The sequence below is a fragment of the Artemia sp. Qi Xiang Cuo genome, chromosome 8 (assembly GCF_049724085.1).
Source record: "Artemia sp. Qi Xiang Cuo chromosome 8, ASM4972408v1, whole genome shotgun sequence".
Lineage (NCBI taxonomy): Eukaryota > Metazoa > Arthropoda > Branchiopoda > Anostraca > Artemiidae > Artemia > Artemia sp. Qi Xiang Cuo.
Window position 1 is genome coordinate 43481522 of NC_142801.1, and position 21094 is coordinate 43502615.

At 33.6% G+C, this 21094-nt stretch overlaps 2 protein-coding genes across 2 annotated transcripts in view; both read left to right on the forward strand.

The window, feature by feature from the left end:
• The first annotated feature begins 3568 nt into the window (after window positions 1-3568).
• Window positions 3569-4117, forward strand: LOC148949436 (uncharacterized). The gene has a single exon (XM_089092700.1). It carries the CDS (start codon window positions 3569-3571, stop codon window positions 4115-4117), a length of 549 nt encoding a protein of 182 aa, XP_088948826.1.
• Window positions 4118-5379: 1262 nt separating this feature from the next.
• LOC148949437 (ras-related protein Rab-18-B-like) overlaps window positions 5380-21094 on the forward strand; it is a 155269-nt gene continuing 139554 nt past the window's right edge. The window contains exon 1 of the mRNA XM_089092979.1: window positions 5380-5516. Within this exon, the coding sequence (XP_088949105.1) occupies window positions 5449-5516 (68 nt within the window). The 5' untranslated portion in view covers window positions 5380-5448. The remainder of the gene's footprint in view (window positions 5517-21094) is intronic.

Consider the following 21094-nt stretch of genomic DNA (forward strand, 5'->3'; position numbering starts at 1 on the left):
AAAATTATTGCTGTTTAACATTGACATTTCATGAATTATGCGCAAGCCCCCGAAAGTTACTTACCCTTGATTAAATTTCCTGCCATAAATAATCAAGGTCCCCGGGATTTCGCGTCCCCCTCATTCATTTTTTCTTGCAAACCTAACAAATGTCTAGATTTTAATTACCGACTCTTATCCTGATGATAGATTCATTGGAAAGTATGTATGGCGCCGCCGTGAAATTGCCTCATTTGCGGTTTTAATAAGAGCAACCATGGCTGTTCCAACACAATCCTCTCCACCAAACATCTCAATAAAATCTACCAATTGCATGGTATTACTTGAATCTCTCTGCTCGTGCGTAAAAGAGATCGCAATGGCTTCATTTTTTTCACATGATTCAAACTTGACCGATCCAACACATCTGTGAGCGCAGCCTCAATGTCCAATGATACCTTGTTGCTCTGCAACAGTGTGTTCTGAAAGCTTTTGAATCGCAAGGTAGCATTGTCCTGAAACCGTTTCCACATACTGGTACCCATGACACTTGCAGTGTCTAATTTTGATTATTTAATTTTATTTCTGTATAAAACCTAGACAGACACATTGGGCAGTGATGACGTGAAGTGTTACTTTTATCCTTACTTAAAACCCTGCTAATATGTGGAATAGGAGAAAAGTGTCCAATGGATTCAGGATCTTTGGCAGGTTGGTAAAGAAGCCATACCCAATGTTTCACTGTTTCAATAGACGGTGCTCTTACGGAATAAATTACCCCCTTTCTATCACTAAGTTCCCCATCTTTATATTCTTCATCAAACTGTAAAACTGTAACCCCAACTTTCAATGTTTATTTGCCCTTTCAAAAATATCAATCCCCTTAAGTGTTATTGGATAATGTCCCTTGAAACAACTAAAATCTACTTTCGGATATTAAGAACCCTCCTCACCGCCCTGTATTGCCCAATCGTCCAAATCCGTCTTAGTAACGTCCTTTTGCAGAGGTTTATATCCTGTCACAAGGACGAAATACTTGAAACACTCCAGCCATTTTTGAAACGAAAGTGTTGTACACCTTTAGTAGCTTTTAAATTACCATTATATTTTTTAAAGTTATAGGTTTCCAGCTCTTACTCCCACCTCTTAAAGCAAATTCCTTTTTAAATTTAGTATTATTAACTACTAAGTTTTAAATAAATAAAACCGATAACCCGCTCCCATTCTCATTGTACACCTTCATCCTATTAAAAATTTCACCCACCCAATCCAAAACACACCCTCAAAATTATGCAAGTCAAGGTGTAACTTCTGCATTCTTGTTTGTATATGATGGTGACGGAAAACACCCAAAGTTGCATTAAAAAAAAATAATTTTAAACGCGATGGATGCTTTTAATGAATCCTGTCCTCCTCCTTTATATGGTTTTTGAGAAGTGCCCGAATTATGTTGACGTAGGAGTGTGCCGTGTCTATAGGATCCGTGTGAATACTACCACTTGATAGGGAATTGAATGGATCACCAAACTCTGCCCTATACACGTGAATGTTGCGCAAAGCGCTATCAGATAAATAGAACTGAGATAAGACTGGAGGCGAGCCAGTTCCACTTTGTTCCCCTAAATCACTGTCAATGGCGGTCTTGACTTGACTGCACTCGATGGTAACTGGTCTTCAACCTAAGCATAGTCTATATCGAGGCCGAGATCCCACACTGAACTGTCTAAATCAATGAGAGCCACACTAGCCGGACTCACCCCTGCACTTAATCCCCCTCGCCTTCACTGCTCTCCAGGACTTGCTCTATGTTCATAAGTGATTCTATATCCTCGTAGAGGTTTTAGATCCCTTGAGATGATGCTGTGTGAACCTAGAAGAAGAATAAGAGCATATTAGCTCACTGGAAAGTATTGCCCTATGAAAAGAGAACGGTTATAAAGTCATAGACCCCCAATACTCATTGCATTAGGAGTAACACATCCCCTTGAAGTCATGGATCCCTACTACTCATTGTATTATGAGTGCTATGCCCTCTTGGAACTGTAGAACCTCCACTACTCACTGGAATGCATCATTGTATTATTAAGCATTGAAAGGTATGTCCACACTACTGATATTTGGTAATAGTCTTGTAAAACTTACCGAAGGGGGATTTGCATCATGTATATTCATAGTCCTTGCAGTGTCCTCAGCTGGTATAGCTTCTAGGAGCTTACTCAATATATTGTCCACTAATTGGTCGAAAGTATTCTAAAAAAGGAAATAAATAGGTATAATGGAGCTAAAAAAGGGGGGGGTCCTTAGAGGGGGTAAAAATGGCCCTCCTCAGAAACTAGCGAGTGAACACTTCTTAGCTTAAAAATTACCTTTTTATTAGAGTAAAAAGTTGATAAAGAAAAGTTATTTTAGTTATTTCTGAAGGGGCAGAGTCTTTTAAACAAAAGGGGGGATATATTAGTTGGATCCTTAATATTCTAGCAAAAAGCTAGGAAAACCTTTTAATGCCTCTGACAAGTGAAAAATTGACCTTTAAAGTTGAAAAACTGCGTTGCAAAGAGTCCTTTAAAATGAATGGGGACACTTAAAAAAAATAGAAAGCCGTTAGTAGGCAGAGAATATAAGGTAATAAGAAAATAGTGAAAAGATAGGCTTTATTATGTTGAAAAACAGCCTATTTTAGAGTCTTGAAAACTAATGACAGAAGTACTAAGTGCTTATATTCTCAATTTTAAGCAAAGCTGATTGTAGAATAAGCTAATCACCCCTTTTAACACTCCCAAGAGCTTGTACAGTAAACAAGTAATCTTGTACAAGAGACAAGGAGAAAAAAGTGCCTAGTATTTCTGTCCAAGCCCTTTTTCCTTATTTGCAAACTTGTTTCAGCCTTGGTTTTTAACACTATTAAAAAAACAGGAATTTTTTTAACTGAAAGCAAGGAGCAACATTGAAATTTAAAACGAACAGAAATTATTATGTATTTGAAGAGGGTAGCCCCCTCTCCAACACCTGGCTCTTCACGCTAATGTTTTTTAGCACTTTTAAAAAAGCATTTCGTTGTTCTACTTAAACGACCCTTGTGTTTCAGGAGTATTTTTTAAAGAATTAGGACACAATTCAAACTTTAGCTTAAAGAGTGGGGTGTTGAGGGGCAGGCAGTCCCCTTCATTTATGTTGTAATTTTTGTTCAGTTGAAGTTTTAATGCTGCTCCTTACTTTCAGTTGAGAAAATTTGTTTTTTAATTTAATTTCTGATCTTTTTTTAAATGATACCAGGGCTTAGCCTACTGTAAAGTGTGTTTTTAAGACATAATCGGATGTGTGGCAAGCGTGAGGTGTCATCTTAGAACAAACTTCCACAAGAGCAGGGTTAAGAAAAATCAGACATCAATGCTGCAGTTTGAAGACCTTCCCAAAAAATTACATGCTGAGTCTATAATTCAAGCCAGCTTGAAGCTTACGTTGTGGGTCGTCTTGGAAGACATTCCCATTTCAAAAATGGACACTTGAATCCCAGTCCTGACAAAATGCTTTTGGAGACTCGGAACTTTGTAAAAGCTTGAATCAGGGCAGAACTAAAACTACTGGGATAATGAGACACGTCATTGCCCCTGTAGAAAGAGATGTGCTTTCTTGTGAACTGAAGAAAGCTCATATCTCTTTAATAGTTGACGAATCTACCAATAAATCTTGGCAGAAGGTCTTGGTCTTTATAGTAAAGTACAGAGACTCCAAAGATATAGTGCGAGAAGACTTTTTGGGGCTTTTGCCAGTAAGTGATGCCTGTTCAGAAGGGCATGAACGTTCAATACTTGGTCATTTGGAAATCCTAGGAATACCTTTGCAAAATTGGATGGCAATTGCCTTTGACAGTGTCAGCGTTAACACTGGACATCAAATGGGTCTTGGTGTACTGTTAAAAGAATATATACCAGATTTGCTTGTGCTTGGCTGCACTAGCCATTCCCTTGCTCTCTGTTCTGCATATGCAGCTAAGACGTTGCCAGATGAAATTGACATTTTTCTTTGTGACGTAGTTGCATATTTGGCAAATAGCCCAAAAAGACAGGATGAACTAAAGATCTACCAAATTTTCTGTCATGTGGAAAACCATAAGCTTTTACAGACGTCAAGTACATGATGGCTCACCCTTGAGGCTTTCGTTGAATGGATCCTTGAGCAGTGGAACCCACTCCTTTTATTATTTACCAACCATGGAGAAGGTGACTCCATTCGAGATAGAGGAGCCACAGAAAAGGCTGATAAAATTCTTGCTTTTATGCATGATTCATCTGTGAAAGTTAATTAGTATTTTCTTTAATTTGTCTTACTAAAGATCAATATACTAAACAAAGAGTTTCAAGCTGAGGGAATATGGTTTTACAGGCTTCTGGAAAATTCGTGACAGACGTATCTGTTGCTCCTCAAGTGCTTTGTTAAAAAGGAAGAATTAGGGTGCGTACAAGATCCATTTAAAGTTCGGTTGAGCCCAGCTCATTTTCTTGCACTTGATTGTATAAAGTTGGGACCAAATGCGCTGTGCCTCATGAGAAGCCTGCAAAACACTGGCCTATTGAGTGCTCAGCAGATTCACTGCATCCAGATGAGCTGTCTGAATTTTTTTTTTGAAATTTGCTCACAAATGAGCAAACGGATTGACTACAATGACCTAATGTTGGAAAATCTCAAATGCTTAAGTCCAAATGTTGCCTTATCTTGGGGTGTGGACACTCTTGTTCCTCTTCTTCAACGGTTTCCGAATTTTCTGGGTGACACTGAGGCACAACGGGATAAAATGCAAATAACAATACAATAAACATTCAATTTTGTGTGCTGTTTTGAAGGATAATAAATCCATTTTGTTTCTGCTTGCACTTTTTTTCGCTGTGCTAGGGTACGGTACTTGACTTGACTACAGGAAAGTCAGCTATAGTTCACGACTAGTTACTTGGACCTCTTATATTCCTTTTAAAATGTTTGGATAAATTGGAGACAAAACTTTAACTAAACATTGGATGCAGGCAATTATAGTTCAATTAAAGATCTAAGTCATAAAAATAAACACCTGCAAATTTCAAGCAGAGCATTATCTTTTAAGCTAAAAAAGAATGATAATCATTATCTAACTTTTTATTTAGAGGTTTATTTCCTTACTTTATTTTAAATACAATAGACAAATTTAAAGATAATATGTTTATCGATCAAAGGATAACTGATAATTATGGGTAAATGGCGTAATGAATTGACTTTATAAAGTATTTTGCAGTAGGTTGCATAGGTGGCATCAAGATATGGCTAATTGTAGACAGAGAAAAACCCAGACAGATCGTCCAAGTAATTGAGAGGCTGCGCGCTCGGCAGGAGCCGTACGCTTTTAACAACTTGCACTCTTTTTGGCCTTAATTTGCACTCTTTTTTTACGTCGGCAGTTCGTAACCCTGATTTGTAGAAGAAATTGAATAAATCATAAAAATGGATAAAAAATATTTGACTACTCTCAAAATTCTAGTAATAGGTGACAGCTTTGTCGGAAAGTCAAGGTTTGTTCTCAAATAAGGTGAATTAGATATCATTTTTACCTATGGACGTATTTAGTGGTTGGCTTCTTCTGAAAGAAACATACTAGGCTAGGTCTAGTAAAATAAAATCCTCAAATTGTAGCCTATAGGCCTAGGCCTACTAAAAACTCACCACAGAATCAAGCCCCCTGAGGCCAATACAGATACATATGTTTTTATTGCATCCCAATCTATTTAAAGCCTCCCTCTTTATAAGCTCCTAGGAAGTTCCAGTTTTCCTTAAATCTTTCCTTACAATATCCTCCCAGCTCAGCCAAGCATTTGCTTTTCATTTAGCCCTAGATAGCTAGCCAAAAAAATAAAAATCTTTGGCAATCTGTATAGGCTAATGTGCCCTAGCCATCTCAACCTTTACCTTAAGTGGGAAGGTGCCCAATGGATATTCTTAAAAAAATTACATTCTATAGAATGTAAAAATATTATCCAACTACACTTAGTATCAAGATAAAATATCATGCTAGACAAAAAAAGACTCTTACACCTTTATCTACCTAGCTGAATATTTGACTGTTTATGCAATATACAGAATATCTACCTAGTTAGATAATTATGTTGCTTAGTGTTTCTTATATATATCCAACTAGGCAGATAAGAAGATTCTCTAAACAGTTTGGGGTTTATATCCAACTATCCAGATAAATTGTTTCTCTAAGGCAGAGAGAATATCTACCTAGTTGGATAATAATGTTGATTAGTGTTTTTGATATATATCCAACTATGGAGATAAGAAGATTGTCTAAGCTTTTTGTTGTTTATTTCCAACTATCCAAATAAATTGTTTATCTTAAGCATCTATATTATCTACCTAGTTAGATAATAACTGTGACAAGCGATTCTGAGATATCAACAAATCTTCAGATATTAATAGTGTCTCATAATTGGGGGGATTATATCCAACTATCCAGATAAATTGTTTCTCTAAGGCAGAGAGAATATCTACCTAGTTGGATAATAATGTTGCTTAGTGTTTCTGATATATATCCAACTAGGCAGATAAGAAGATTCTCTAAGCAGTTTTGGGTTAATATTCAACTAGCCAGATAAATTGATTCTCTTAGTTGGATAAGAAGTCTTCTAGTAAACTGTAAATTATCCAACCATAAATCTATTTCTTCTAAAATGATATCATCTTTTTGGAGCGTTGCCAGCTACCATGCTTTGAAGTGAATGAAGACTACTGCCAGGAAAGAATAATTTCGCTCAAAAACACTGAAGTTTAAAATATTTACGGAAGGTGAATATCTTCCTCTTCTGATCAGTTCCAACTCATTGGGGAATGGATGTAGCTCCTGTTCTGGCCAATGAAACTTATCAACATCGATTTTACTTATTTTACGTGTCTAAAATAATTATTTAGGAGTATTCTCAAATAAGCTGAACTTCTAGATGATGATTTAAATTTTAAAAAATCAATGTTTTGTATGTTAAAGATAGTACTGTAATAGTAATTTACATATATTATCATATTTCAGACTTTTTATTCACCTACAGTCAGATTTGTTATTGACTAAACTGTTGTCAAGTCTTCTTCTTCTATTTAGCATTTTCTCTTCATCTATTTAACAGCAAACATGCTTTTCAGTAGTACTATTTAACCCTTTTCCTTTTGCTTTGCTCTGTTGGCTACAGGGCTACTGGATTGACTGCCTCATATTTATTAAATATTTTCAGATATCTTTCAGTAGATCTTTTGACTCTTTTGACTCGAGTTCAATTATGAGATGGTAGATGTCGATTTCTATGCTCTGTGTGCAAGTATAGTTGGCTAGGCTCTTGGCTGATAGTGAGATTTTGTGGTGTTTGAAGCATTTTAACACTTTACAAAGCAAGGTATGTTGTGAAGACGTCAGAGAGACCTAACTATAGTGAGTACAGCTTTGTAAAAAGTAAAGCAAGATCTTTTTTTGTTTGAATGAGCATATCATCAGGAATTTAGATTTTTGCCAATTTTGAAATGATTTTTGATTTGTGTAGTTGATGTATGTTAATGGCCTGAACTGCATTACAGTTTAGAATGAATAAGCATATATTTGGGGATTGCATGTTTGGTTGTGCATCCTGTTTGTCAGTTAAGGGATTAATTCCTGGTAGTGTTTCTGGTTTGTTTCTTCTTGAGAAGGGGGAGGGGGCAGGCGGACCTCATCTCACAGGGGAAGGAGGCGTGTTGACTTGGTAATTCCTTCTGATAGGGATTTGAGCTAGGAGGCTTAGAGGATGGTGTTTTATACGGGGTACTTGATGCATTCGGGGCGGTTGAAAACTTTTTTTCTATACTATTGCCAAATGGGTTTTCACTAGTTAACAACTTTGTACTTTTATTTATATCTGACACCACTCTGGCTAAGTACACTGAATCTCTTTATTATTGAATCGTCTGCCTAGTTTGTCCAAAGAACTTTAAAGGTAATATACAGTAGAAAAAAGTTCTATACTCCATTGAAGATTATTTAGTTGTCGGTAAAAATGAAATGCTGTATTATTCATTTTTCTGTAATGTTTATCCAATTTTCTCATCTCAACCCAACAATACCCTGGTAGCGTAACTTTGTCTGATAAGTGTCTTTTATTAACATTGCAAAATATTTGATCGATCATCTGATACTTATTCAATCTCAAGTATAATAAACAATAACATGTCACCATGATAAATAAAGGTGTATATGCTAAAAATACAATCACAATAAAGATTTTTTATAATACTGGTTTCATTGGCAGTGTGACAAAAAACTGACACTGACAAAAAACCACAAATGACCTTCGGGCTTATTTATTTGTTTGTATATTTTAGACCATTTTCGTAGATAACCCCAACAAAACCGAGTTAACTCTGGAGATCCAAGGACGTATCATTCCTGATCTCTGACCAATATTTTTTAGAGCTTAACATAATTTTTCAATCGTTAGAATACTACACAATAACCGCGCAATATAATACCTCTTGGTCAAGTTACAACCGACCCAAGTGCCCTACCTAGTGTTTAGGACGTAGATTTTAATGACAGTGAGCAAAAAACCACAGATGAAATGCTGTATTATTTATTTGTCTGTAAATTATACCCCTTGTTCTAATCTCACACCAACTAAAACAAGGTCGCTTTAGGGGGTCTGAGAAGGTTCCTTCATGATCTGTGCAAAAAATATTTTAGATAATCACCTAAAATTTCAATAACAATACTAATACACAAGACCATACAAACCAGATAAATCTAGGTGCAGATCCCAAACACCCAACCAAACTGAATAGTATTGAGGATGCAGTTTATATTGACAGTGGTCAAAAAACCACAAATGAAATGTCGAATCTGTTCGGGGTCTGTAATTTATTTCTCATGTTCCCACATCCCAACAGAACAACACCTAGAGCACTAGCGGGCCTAGTTATTGTCTTTCATTATCTCTGAAACTAATGTGATCGCGCTCAACCAAAATTTTCAAAAACAATCACCCGACACTGGACCAGGGCAATAAAATACATATTGGTCAAGTTTCCACCATCACAATTGACAGATATCGTCTTTAGGACTCAGTTCTTTCTGACAGTTTTCAAAAAACTTCAGATGACCGTCCGACTGATTTATCTGTCGGTATATTTTCGCACATTGTATCATTTAACCCCAACAAAACCCATGTAGCACTAGTGTTACTAGGAAGTTTATGTTATTAAGTGTGAACTCTATTTATGCGAGTTTCATTTAAATTGTCCCACACAATAACCAGACACAATACCACAGCACTCAGATACCTCATGTTCATGTAGAAACAAACCCAATTAACATAAGGAGTTTTTATAACACAGTTTTCCACTGACAGTGTGAAACAAACAACAGATGATTGGTGGAATTGAATAGTGATCGGTTTATTTCAGCCATGTTTCTCTGATTACCCCACCAAATACTAGGTCATGTTCGTGGTAGCTGGATTAGTAGTTGGAGCTTATTGCCAAATAGCAATATTTTATCATATAAACAAATTATATGGACACTGACCTTATTAATTTTCATGAGCTTGTTGCTATTCGAGAAAGGGAAGAACAGCTATCTGGTTTGCATCCAAAGATGTCAAAATTGAAGCAAGATTTGAAAACAAATTTGGCTTGTCCGTAGTGTCAAAATATTGATGTTTGGCCAAAGACGAAACTTTCAAATGAAGTTTAAAAAGCATTTCGGTTTCGATAAAGGCAAAGCAATCTTTTTTATACTCCTAAACTGCTTTGTCACGAAGCTGATTATATCACGCACAATTTTGTTTTGTATTAATGGTATATGAACCTTCTTTTGAGCTTATGGGATCACTGGTTCGATTTCGTCATCCTCGATAAATAAATTAAAGAAACAAAGTGACACGTATTCGGGATCCTTCTTGTTGTAAAAATGTAACTGTCTTTATTATGGTGTATAGTGCCTTGAAGATTATAATGTAGTTGTGTAAAATATGCTTATTATGTGGTCTTAATTATTTTTGCACGTTCCTTTTGCAGTTTTTAATTTTTGACCAACAATATTTTTTTTTTGCTTCACAATTGTATTTTGTGTGTAGTTTTTGTAGGTTTTATAATTATTTATTTAAGTAGAGATACTGGTTTGGAAATCTAACTTGAACAGGTCTTTTTTAATATATGAATAGATTATAAGTCAATTGAATATCCAGCGCGATATATAGGTATATTGTCTGTTTTATTTACAGACTGGAAAAGTTGAATTCATAATATGACTCAGTCCCTGTGTAAAACCATTTGTGGCTAAATTAAGATTCTGACAATCCAAAATCATTGATCACTCGAATTATTTCAAACGATCCGTGAACCGGTTCATATTCACAATATTATATATCCTATTAGACGTAGGGATATTAGTTCTAGGGTGTTTAATAGTTGGTTGGAAGGGTAGAGAGGGATAGATTAGAAAGTGGTCTGACACGTCAGAGAGTATTATTTTGGAGGACAGTTAGTTTCCCAAGGAAGTGGCTACAAAAATTTTATCAATTACAGCAACGGTAAACCTCATTAGGTCAACTCTAGTAGAAAAAGCGGGTTCGGAAGATTATCCCTTGAGGTAAATGTTTAAAATAAAATATCAGAATCATTTTACTACTTACTTTTATCAAGTTGCAATTGAAGTCGTTCATTACTACCTCCTTATTGTGGTGTAAATGAATAAAACTAGAAGTCACCAAAAGTATTACAAAGAAAGGTGTCGGACCTGGAGATGGCTTCTAAAACAAAGAAAAAATAAAATAATTGCCGTCAGCACTTATATAAACAAGTACTGAACACATCAAACGATTATTAACAGGTTGCGAGAATAAAGATTCACAGTTCCATAGCCTGGTATATTTTCGAATTGACCCAATGTAAAGAGGAATACCAAAAGAAGACTTGGTTAATTTTTTTTCGATATGAATAGCTTGAAAGCCAGGGAGGGAAAATTCATTAGTATCATCAATTCCTGAAAGCCACGTGTCCGTTATTCCAATTACGTCGAAAGGGCAGTAACAGTTAATTAAAATTAAATCATTAAAATTAGTCCACTTATATCGTTTGCTTTTTATGCTAAAGCAGATTATATTAAATTCTGTCTTTTCCAATAGCTTTGGTTTCGAATTTTTTACAAAATCTATTGCTAAGATATTGTAAGTTGAATCGTATCAAGGGTCTCTCCGTTCCATCTGGGGCGATGGCGCATATTATTTTGGTCATCATCATAGTTAAAAACAACATTATTTCACACTGATAATTTTATGAAAAATTTAAAATCTTGCATAGTACACATTAAAATATCCATTGTGGTCGAAGTTTCATCATTTGCTTGATTTGAATACTGAAATTCTTCTTCAGCCGATGAATTATCATTGGTGGTAATTTGGACTGGGATGGAAAGTTTGCCATTTTTTTCTTAGATTTCTTGCCTTTGACTAGGGCAATGACGTCAATGTGATTAGCAGTTGAGTCCACAGGCTTAACTAGCTTGGATGTGGTACCTATGCTCCTTTTGATGGAAGATAATTGAGTTATAGCTGTATTCAAGATGTCATCACCTATGAGTTTGGTGATAGCTTTCTTCTTGAGAATATTTGTGGGGTTTCCTTGGTTAGTACATAATCAACTTCAGTTTCTCGATTGGAGATCATTATACAGTATGCTGCTGTCATGGAACTTTCCGAAATTTGTAATACAGATAGCCGTTCACACTATATAATACATCTTAAGTTTCTCTAGCGATAGGATCGGGAGTTAAGTAAGAGTCGTTTTTTAAATCTGGACACATAAATTTAGACGTGAAGCAAATAATACCTTGGGAATACTCGTTACGCGGTAAAATTTTAAGACTCGTTAGAGTCTCTAGAGATCGCTAGAAATCTTATCGGTAAACCTTGGCTTTTAAAAGTGGCCCTGGACCATCCGATCACGCTTGTATGTACAGAACCGTTGGAGTAACCACGGAAATCCCACTATTTTGGGCCGACGAGGGATCTCCCCTCCAGTCAGTGGCATAGCAACCCCTTTGCACTATTTTTGCCTTTAAAAGTGGTAACCCTCGTTTGTTAATCCTCCGATACCTGGTAACAACTTTTTCCTAAGTCCTAAATATAGAAAATCCTCCATATTTCCAGCTCAATGAGTTTATGTCATCTTAAATTTCTACTATCAATTCTAATGTGAAAAACTGTGTACGGATTATTTTTGTTTGTTTTCAGGCTTAGTCCTATATTTGTTAATTTTTTCCACTTGTCAGGATTATATTTTAAGAAGTAATATATTCTAAGGACCTTACTTTAATCATTATTTATAAAGTTCTTTTCTCCATAATTAACTACAGCAATGAAACAATAGATACCGAGATGCTTTCAAAAGCGTGTGTCTACTTAATGAACTTTTTGGAATAAGCAGATTCAATTAATGTTGCCACATTAAGAGTTATTTATTAACATTTAAAAATGTGTAGGTTTTATATTCTAAAAAATTTGACTATAATGAATACATACCAGCTGTGTAATATTGCTGATTCTTCGCTCTAATTTCTGTACTGTCGAGGTTTCACTGTTTTATCAGTACTTAAGCTTCGATTTTTTTGTAAATTAAGGAATTAAAACGTAAAAAGAGGTAGTTGTAATGCTAGTAATACTATTCCTTTATCTGTGCCATAAAACATAGAATATAAAGCGAGAAACTCAAACCACACTGATTTGTCTGAATTTAGTTTTAGGTATGCATCTGATTGAATAGGCAATCGGCCTTTTTTTAGATTCAAGTATTTTTCTATATATTATATAGAAATAATAAGATATAAAACACCTTTATTTACTTCTTTATCCCTGACAATGTACAAAAAGCAATATATTATATGTTTTTGTAGTAGGTTAACAGTAAGTGTCTTATTGACGTCAAAAAAGACATCCTAAATGCATTTCAATGCATATTCAATAAGGCTAACATTTGGAGCAATTATAATTTTTAAGTCGCCCCGTACCCAAGACAAAGCTAATTTTAACTTTAGGACTCTTAAAAATAAGATTTTTTCTTTGCCAAATATATATGATAGGTCAACAACTCATTCATATTCAATGCTAGCTGTAATGATACTTACTTATTCAAGTTAATGCTCTCCAAATTGTTCATATAATTGCACTAGTTCTAAAAGTTCTCTGTCATACACTAGCAAGACACAACCAGAGTCACAGTGTCAATTTATATTTTTTGAATATTATTATTCTATTAACTGTAAATTATTTCTTTTTTAAACTAAATTAAAAAAAAAAGTTTTTTAAATTGAAAGTTATGACACGTAATGAATAGAATAAAGAAAATGAATTAAAAAATGACTCAGGGGGGGGGGTGAAAATTTTAAATGGAAATTTATACTCACTGCCTCGGGATTTATTTTAGTTGTTTTTGGTCCTTTTAAAAGAGCTTCTTATACTAATTACATCCAATTTTGGGTCCTAGCCGCGTGGATTGGTGCGCGATATTGAGGATCTCTTGTCCGAAAGGGTGAGGGGGCCAATCCTAGTCTATCCAATTATTTGGTCTTGGACGGGGTTTAGTTTGGTGTGATTAAGGATGCCCAGTCAGATTTGACTAAATTCCACCGGGGTATCGTGAGAACTCTGGAGAAGGTAAACATGAAACGAGTCTGACTGCCCAGGGGGGATGGACGCTAGTCCACTGTGCCCTGTATTGTTTTCTTATCTTGAGACGGTATTCATAATAACTACGGCGGTACATAGGCATCTAGCTAATAACCCTTTAGCTGAATTTATGTGACTCTGTGAGTCTCAGGAGTTACTAATAAAAAGTTGGGAAAATAATTCAAAAACACATATATCTTAAGTAATTTAACTGTTTTCTAATTTTTGTGCTAATCTTTACTTTTTTTTATTAAGTTTACGATAATTTTTAGAATAATGATGTTAAATTTTTTTTTCTCTTCATGACACATTTAATTCATTCGCGGGACAAATGTTCTTGACCCTTTGTCTCAGATCCAATACAACCCCCCTCCGTAAAGGTCTCTCCGGCCCCTGGTATGCTGTCTGAAAATAATTGCTGCAAAGATTTTTGGATGAGCACCCTTGATAAAATGTACGAATATTTCTTTCATTTGAAAAAGAATTAATTTTATTGGAAATACTTTGTTTGGTGAAGCTTTAAGCAGGGATTCTAACCTTGAGAATGTTATAACAACCCAAAGCGAACCATAGAAACAATTATAATACCTCAAGGACCGTTGCAACAGACCCAAGGAACCACATAATTTCGAAACTTATTAGACCTAAGATGGAATAAGTTCGGAAAAAAAGCTTGGAAAGATAGGATGGTAGCACAGACATTGTAGAGCAGATATCTACATGTGGTTCGGACATCGTCATCAGAACTTTTATGATGATCTACATTAATTAATACATTTTTTGGCATGAAAATGTGAAACCAGATGCAACAAGATTAAAAACAATTTTACAACAAAAAAAACTGGCTATAAAACAGTTTTTGAGTTACTCCAACTGTCTCTGTCAATTACATAAGAACTCAGTGTTGTTTTGCGTTTTCTCCTCACTAAAATTCGTCTAATATTACGAAAACATATGACGCAGTATTAAAACAATTTTGAAGCAGAAACATTGATAGAATGATATAAATAAATAGCAATAAGAAAAAAAATGTTTTATTTTAATTATTAATTGTAGAATTTAATTTGTTTATGACATTATATCATCTAAGAATTAAAAATTTTTTGCTGCGTCTTATATATTTTAATGTAATAAATTTAAAATATTTTTCATTTTACGTTATAACTAAATAAAATTATAAAATTTATTATTAGAATATCTATTTCAACGCCTTTAGTACAAATACAAATTAGTAGAAAAAAAAAACAATAAACAGAACCCTGTGATAACTCCCCTTTAATATTTAGTCTTTTGTTTCTATTATCTAATTAAGAAAACTTCTGCTAAATAAAATTTATATTTTGGGGATAGAGAGTTTTAGTTTCCATTAATGGTCATTTCTTTGTCTAAGTAAAAGCATATTAAAATATCAGTAGTTAATTTTTTTGAGATAGTTATAGATTCGTTGCTTAGGATGAAGATAATTAGAAAATTTGAAAATAATTATTATTTAGAGTATTCTGGTAATTGATTCTCTTTCAAAAAGAACCACAAATGTTATTGTCTAAAACATTAGAATAGAAGAAAGTCATATTTTAAAAAACAAACTACCATAATTCGTTTAGAGGTTTTTAACCATGACACTTTTCATTTAAAGTAAAATTCCATTTAATATATTCTTTGATGACAGGTGTTTATTTCATTAAAAAATAAACTATGGTATATTTAACTCACAATTTTACATTGTTCTATATTGAGTTTTTTTTACTATTGAAGCAATTAATTAATTAGTAACATTATTGTGCATTACTTAGTGATTCAGAAAGATACCAGAAGATTACTGGACAGAATAAATGACGAATAACATGATTCATACAAGTGGATGAAGGATTTGAATGATAGTCTTGAATTTTTATAAGGTGCGAATTTTTTAAATAATGTCTTGTGCTTATCAAATGACTATATTTAAGAAGTGGCATGTGTTTGTCAATGTCAGTTTTTTTATATATCTAATTTATATTTTAAGTATTATTTTAAATATTAGAATTAAAAAAAGACACTCAAAATATGTAATAATATGTTCAAAATAAATATATTTTTAATCATAATAAAATTAAATTCGTTCAGTTGAATATGTTGGTTTCATTCTTTGTAAAAGATGCCATCTATAAGGGTTATTTTTCAAATATAAATACTTTTTTGGAACAAATTCAGATTAGGAATCATAGGTTGAAACACATTCAATTTAGTCAATATTTTGAGTTTTAATTCTGGTCACATTGTTTGAATTTAAAAGAAAATATTTTTTCTTTTGGGCAAATATGTTAGTAGAAGATAACACGTAAAAAACAAATTCGTAGTAAACTAGAATTATCACGTGTATAAGTAAGTCCTTTGGTTGCAAATTACTATGCCCGAAATTGGGATGTCCAAAAAAAAAACAGAATATTTTTTTTTGTCAAGTCATTAATTTATATTAAAATTATTAATTTAAATTAAAAAAACATATTTGTGAATTAATAGGCAAAGCAGACACAACTGTTATCGTAATATTACTACTCCAATCGATATTTTCTGACTTACAGATATTCTCCACACAATTTTTCTATAATTTTGTATTAAATAAATAAATTATTTATGAAGAAAATGAACGAGCAAGGACATGCCCTTTGGATGAAATTAACTTTAGAAACTAGTTGATAACAACAACAATTAGCAATAAATGAGCTAAAACAGTATAATTAGTTGAACCTACTGTTTTTATTTTATGAAATAAAAAATTGATAAAGATATAATTCAAAAAGATGTTGCAAGTGATCAGCGAGTTTTTAGATTCACATTTAAAATTTATAAATGACTAATTTTTATTTTTATAAATAATTTTTCCATTTTATTAAATATCATAATAACAGAGCGAAGCTTCTTTAAAGAATATAGTAAAAGAACTTCAACACTTGAAAAACATCTAAAATATTAAATGACAAATATGTGTTGAGATTATAGTTGTAACATTGAGAACTTGAGAATAATTACGATTGCATATGTTCTTATAATTGAATCTCCTCCAAATAAGCCACGAATTTTATTGTTTAACAAAAATACGAATAAAGAAAAGTCTTAATGGAAAAAATAAACTAGCATAAAAAACTTAGAGGTTTGTAACTATGACCCTTTTCATTTGCTGGACAGTTCCGGTTCATTTATGTTTTGATAACCGTTAATTATTTCATTCAAAAATCCACTTCGTTATATTCTATTCAGACTTTTACCTTATATTATATTTAGGTTTTTTTTACTTTATTCAAACTTTCGATGAAACAAATTTTTGTTGTAAAGAATATTGTTACTACCACTTAAGAAAAACAGTTGTACCCTAGGATAGAATTTAATCCTTCGAAAAAAACTACATTTTATAAAGATATAAAGAAGCTGAGGTAAACGATCGAACCTTAAGACGTACAGTGATTAATAGGCACAGTTGGGGGGCTGCTGCCCCCCCAAACCCTCCGTGTTCACAACATTTAAATAAAAAAAAAGTTTCTAAAAATGAAAATAAGGAGCGACATTAAATTTTAAAACAAACAGAAATTATTCCGTATATGAAAGGAGCTGTGCCCTCCTCAACGCCTCGCTCTTTACGCTAAGGTTTGACGTTCTCACAACTTTTTTTTAAACAATAAAAACTTTAGCGTAAAGAGCGAGGCGTTGAGGAGGGCACAGACCCGTTCATATAAGGGATAATTTATTTTCGTCACCAAATGAAACACATGTATTTTGATCAAAATAACAGACAACTTTTTTAAGATTGAAGTAAAGATCAAGGTTTAAAATTAAAACGATAATACCTTTTTCCATAAAAGTCGCAGTCTCAATTCTCGCTCTCTACTATAATTAAATAAAAAAAAACAACTTTTTCATAATGAAAGTAAGGAGTGAAATTAAAACTTAAAACGAACAGAAATTATTCTGTATATGAAAGGGGCTGTGCCCACCTCAACGCCTCGCTCTTCACGCTAAAGTTTGACTTTCTCACAACTCTTTTTTTTAAACAATAAAAACTTTAGCGTAAAGAGCGAGGCGTTGAGGAGGGCACAGCCCCTTTCATATACGGAATAATTTCTGTTCGTTTTAATTATTAATGTCGCTCCTTACTTTCAGTTTAAAAAACTTGTTTTTTTTATTTAATTTCTGATCGTTTTTAGTTAATGCAGCTTTTATTTTGGCTCGCCGGCATTGAATAAGTAAGCAAAATTTGCATAAAAAATGTACTTTTCTTTTGCTAAATGGCTCTCTAAATTTGGTTCTGCCGTAATTTAAAAATTAACTTACGTAACGAACTTCTATATTCGTATATTTTTCTTTTGGCGATAAATAAACAGTTGCAGATTTTTGCAGATATGAGCTTGAAACCTATGTTATAGGGTTTTCTGATACGCTGAATCTGACGGTGTGATTTTCACTAAATTTTTTTCACTTTTAGGGGATGTTTCCCCCTCTATAAAAAATCAGGTAAATTTTCTCAGGCTCTTAGCCTTTGATGAGTAATAATAAACTTAACAAAATTTATATATTTATACTCGGCATTATCAGCCCATTCTTTTGATACATTTATTGACATGAAAGTTCTGTTTTTAAAAGTATAGATTACTATTTAGTCGTATCGATTGTTTTTTTTTTATTACGTATTGGAGGGGGTTCTCTCCTTAGTCAATACCACGCTGTTTACGTTAAAAGTTAAAAAATTTTTAATTCACAAACCCCTGAATCACAAAGGCCGTTTAATTAGACTAGATCGCCCCTCCGCCACCCCCCCCCACCAGAAAAAAATTCTTCCTGAAAATGTCTGTATACTTCCCAATAACCAATACAATATGTAAGCAATGGGCAAAGTTCATAACTTGCAGCCCTTCCCCTGGGAACTGTGGGGGATTAAGTCATCGTAAAAGACATATTTATTAGATTTTCGACTATGCTGGACAAAATGGCTAGCTCAAAATTTTTATTGGGTGACTTTGAGAAAAAAAATGAGCGTGGGAGGGGGCCTAGCTGCCCTCCCATTTTTTTTGGTCACTTAAAAAGGGGACTAGAACTTTTAATTTCCATTCCAATGAGCCCTCTTACGATATTCTAGGACCACTGGGTCAATATGATTACACCTGGGAAAAAAAAAAAATAAACATGCAACCGTGATCTTTCTTCTGGCAAAAAATGCAAAATTCCACATCTTTGTAGATGTGAGATTGAAACCTCTCAAGTAGTATTTTCTGATACGCTAAAGATGATGGTTTGAATTTCAATAAATTTTAACTACATTAAGTGGGTCTTTCCCCGTTTTTTCGAAAATCATCCAAATTTTCTAGGGCGTGTCCCTGGTTATGAGTCATATTAATCTTGATGAAACTTATATATTATGAAATCAGAATTAAAATCTGATTCTTTGGATGTATCTATTGGTAGCAAAGTCCGATTTTTAGAGTTTCGGTTACCTTTTGGCCGGGTTGCTCGTTACTAACAGTTAGAGACCACGAAATTTTTTAAAATAAATTTTTGTAAAGATAATTCATATTTAACCGACCGTGCATTCTATGACTCATTCCTAAGGGACCGAGTCCTAGAACGATAACGAAAACTGACTAGTTTAAAGAGCAAGGGTTGAGAAAGGAGCCGCTCCACTCTTGTATAAAATGGCTCTTGTTTCTCTTAAGCTTAAAACTTGGTTTTATAAATGGAATTTCTGATTGTTTTTCAAATTTTGACAAGAAATCCTTTCCTGCTTTCTGTGTAAAATTTGGCTCAGAAATTTCCCTGAATTTTACCATGAAAAATTATTCCCCCGGAAGGGCTTTATACCACTCAAGAACCCCCTTCCCACCAAAAAATACCACGTCCCATTATAATTTTTTTTCTATTCTGCAATTAGAAATACTTTATGTGTACGGTGGGCAAACTGCGTAACTTGTAGTTTCTTCTTCTTGGACTATAAGGGATCATTTCCTCCCCAAAGATAAATTATTGGACCTTTCTACTGTTTAAATCAAATTAATAATGCCAAATTTTGATATGTCATTATGTGGGTAAAAAGAGGCGTGGAACAATTGCTATCGACCCTCCAATTTTTGGTTATTCTCAAAGGTCAGTAATATTTGTGATTCACGATCAAATAAGCCCTCTTCTAATCTTCTAGGTTTGGTTTGCTACAATTGGGCATGGGGAACAAAACATATAAAACCGTATCTCTTCTAGTAAAAAGTACAAAATTCAAGATTTTAGATAGAAACTAGGATTTAAAACTTCTACACTTAGACTCTCTAATCAGAAAATAATAAAATGAAAAATAAAATCAAAACAGGTGAGAAAACAAGGATTTTGTCAGCCAGTGGCAAACCATGATGACGAAGAAACAAACAAATATTTCTACAAGTACCTCAATAAAGCTGTCCTCAGTTCTAAACAAAAAAGAAAGAAGAAAAAAAACACCAAAAATTTAACTTTTCGAAGTTTACCCGACAACGAAAAAACAGACACTCAAAGTGTCTATGGATTTGACAGTGGAAGAAGACACAACCATGTATTTTATAAAATAATCTCTTATTTAAAATAAAGTATTTATCGATTAAACGTTTCTTGTAATTTTTTTTCTATATCAATGAATACTAGATAGGAATGACACAAAAGGCTAAGTAGAAACAGAGTTGAAGGTATAGAGTGAAAGGATATAAGGATAAAACAATAGCTCCAGAGGGAGCTATTTAGAGGGTTAGAATCACCCTTTTCCAGTGAACATGGCCATTTAAATCCGTTTTAACAAGAGTCCCACTTGATGTGAAACCAGTGATAAACAAAATTTATTAATTGAAATAAAAAACTCAAAATTTTTTAACTAAATGTCTTATAAAATCTCCTTCCAAAAAATATAATTTATACCTAAGGGACACAAATATGTCTGCAAGTAAAATGTTCGCTTTTACTTTTTTACAGTCTGCACATTAGAAGTAGGTATATATAAATCCTAAGTTGAAAAGACATCCATTTTTTAAAAAGGGGTTTATCTCTCACTGCCATCTTTATTTCAAAGTACTTACTCTACCACTGAATTCCAGAAAACCCTTAATTATTCAATGCAAATGAACTTTTGCCATTGGTTTCATATTAGCTTATAGAACAAAAACCAGTTTTTTGACATGATGCCTATACATGCCACGTTTCGATAGAGTCGTGGTTGGTTTAGAATTGGCATGTCATCACCTTCGTATTAGCTTAAGAAACAAAACAAGTCTTGTGACGTCAGCTCTTAAACATGCCCCTTTTCGACAAGAATTCATTTTTGTTTCTATGCGGCCATGCCACACAAAAACCTGTTTCAAACATGCCACAAAGCGGCTGATCCTGTTTTCGACCGACCCACGAAAAAGCAAAATCCCCCCTCCAGAGTTTGG

What these genes read in the sequence shown, in the direction of transcription:
- LOC148949436 (XM_089092700.1), top strand. Translation starts at nt 3,569, where the DNA reads ATGAGACACGTCATTGCCCCTGTAGAAAGAGATGTGCTTTCTTGTGAA.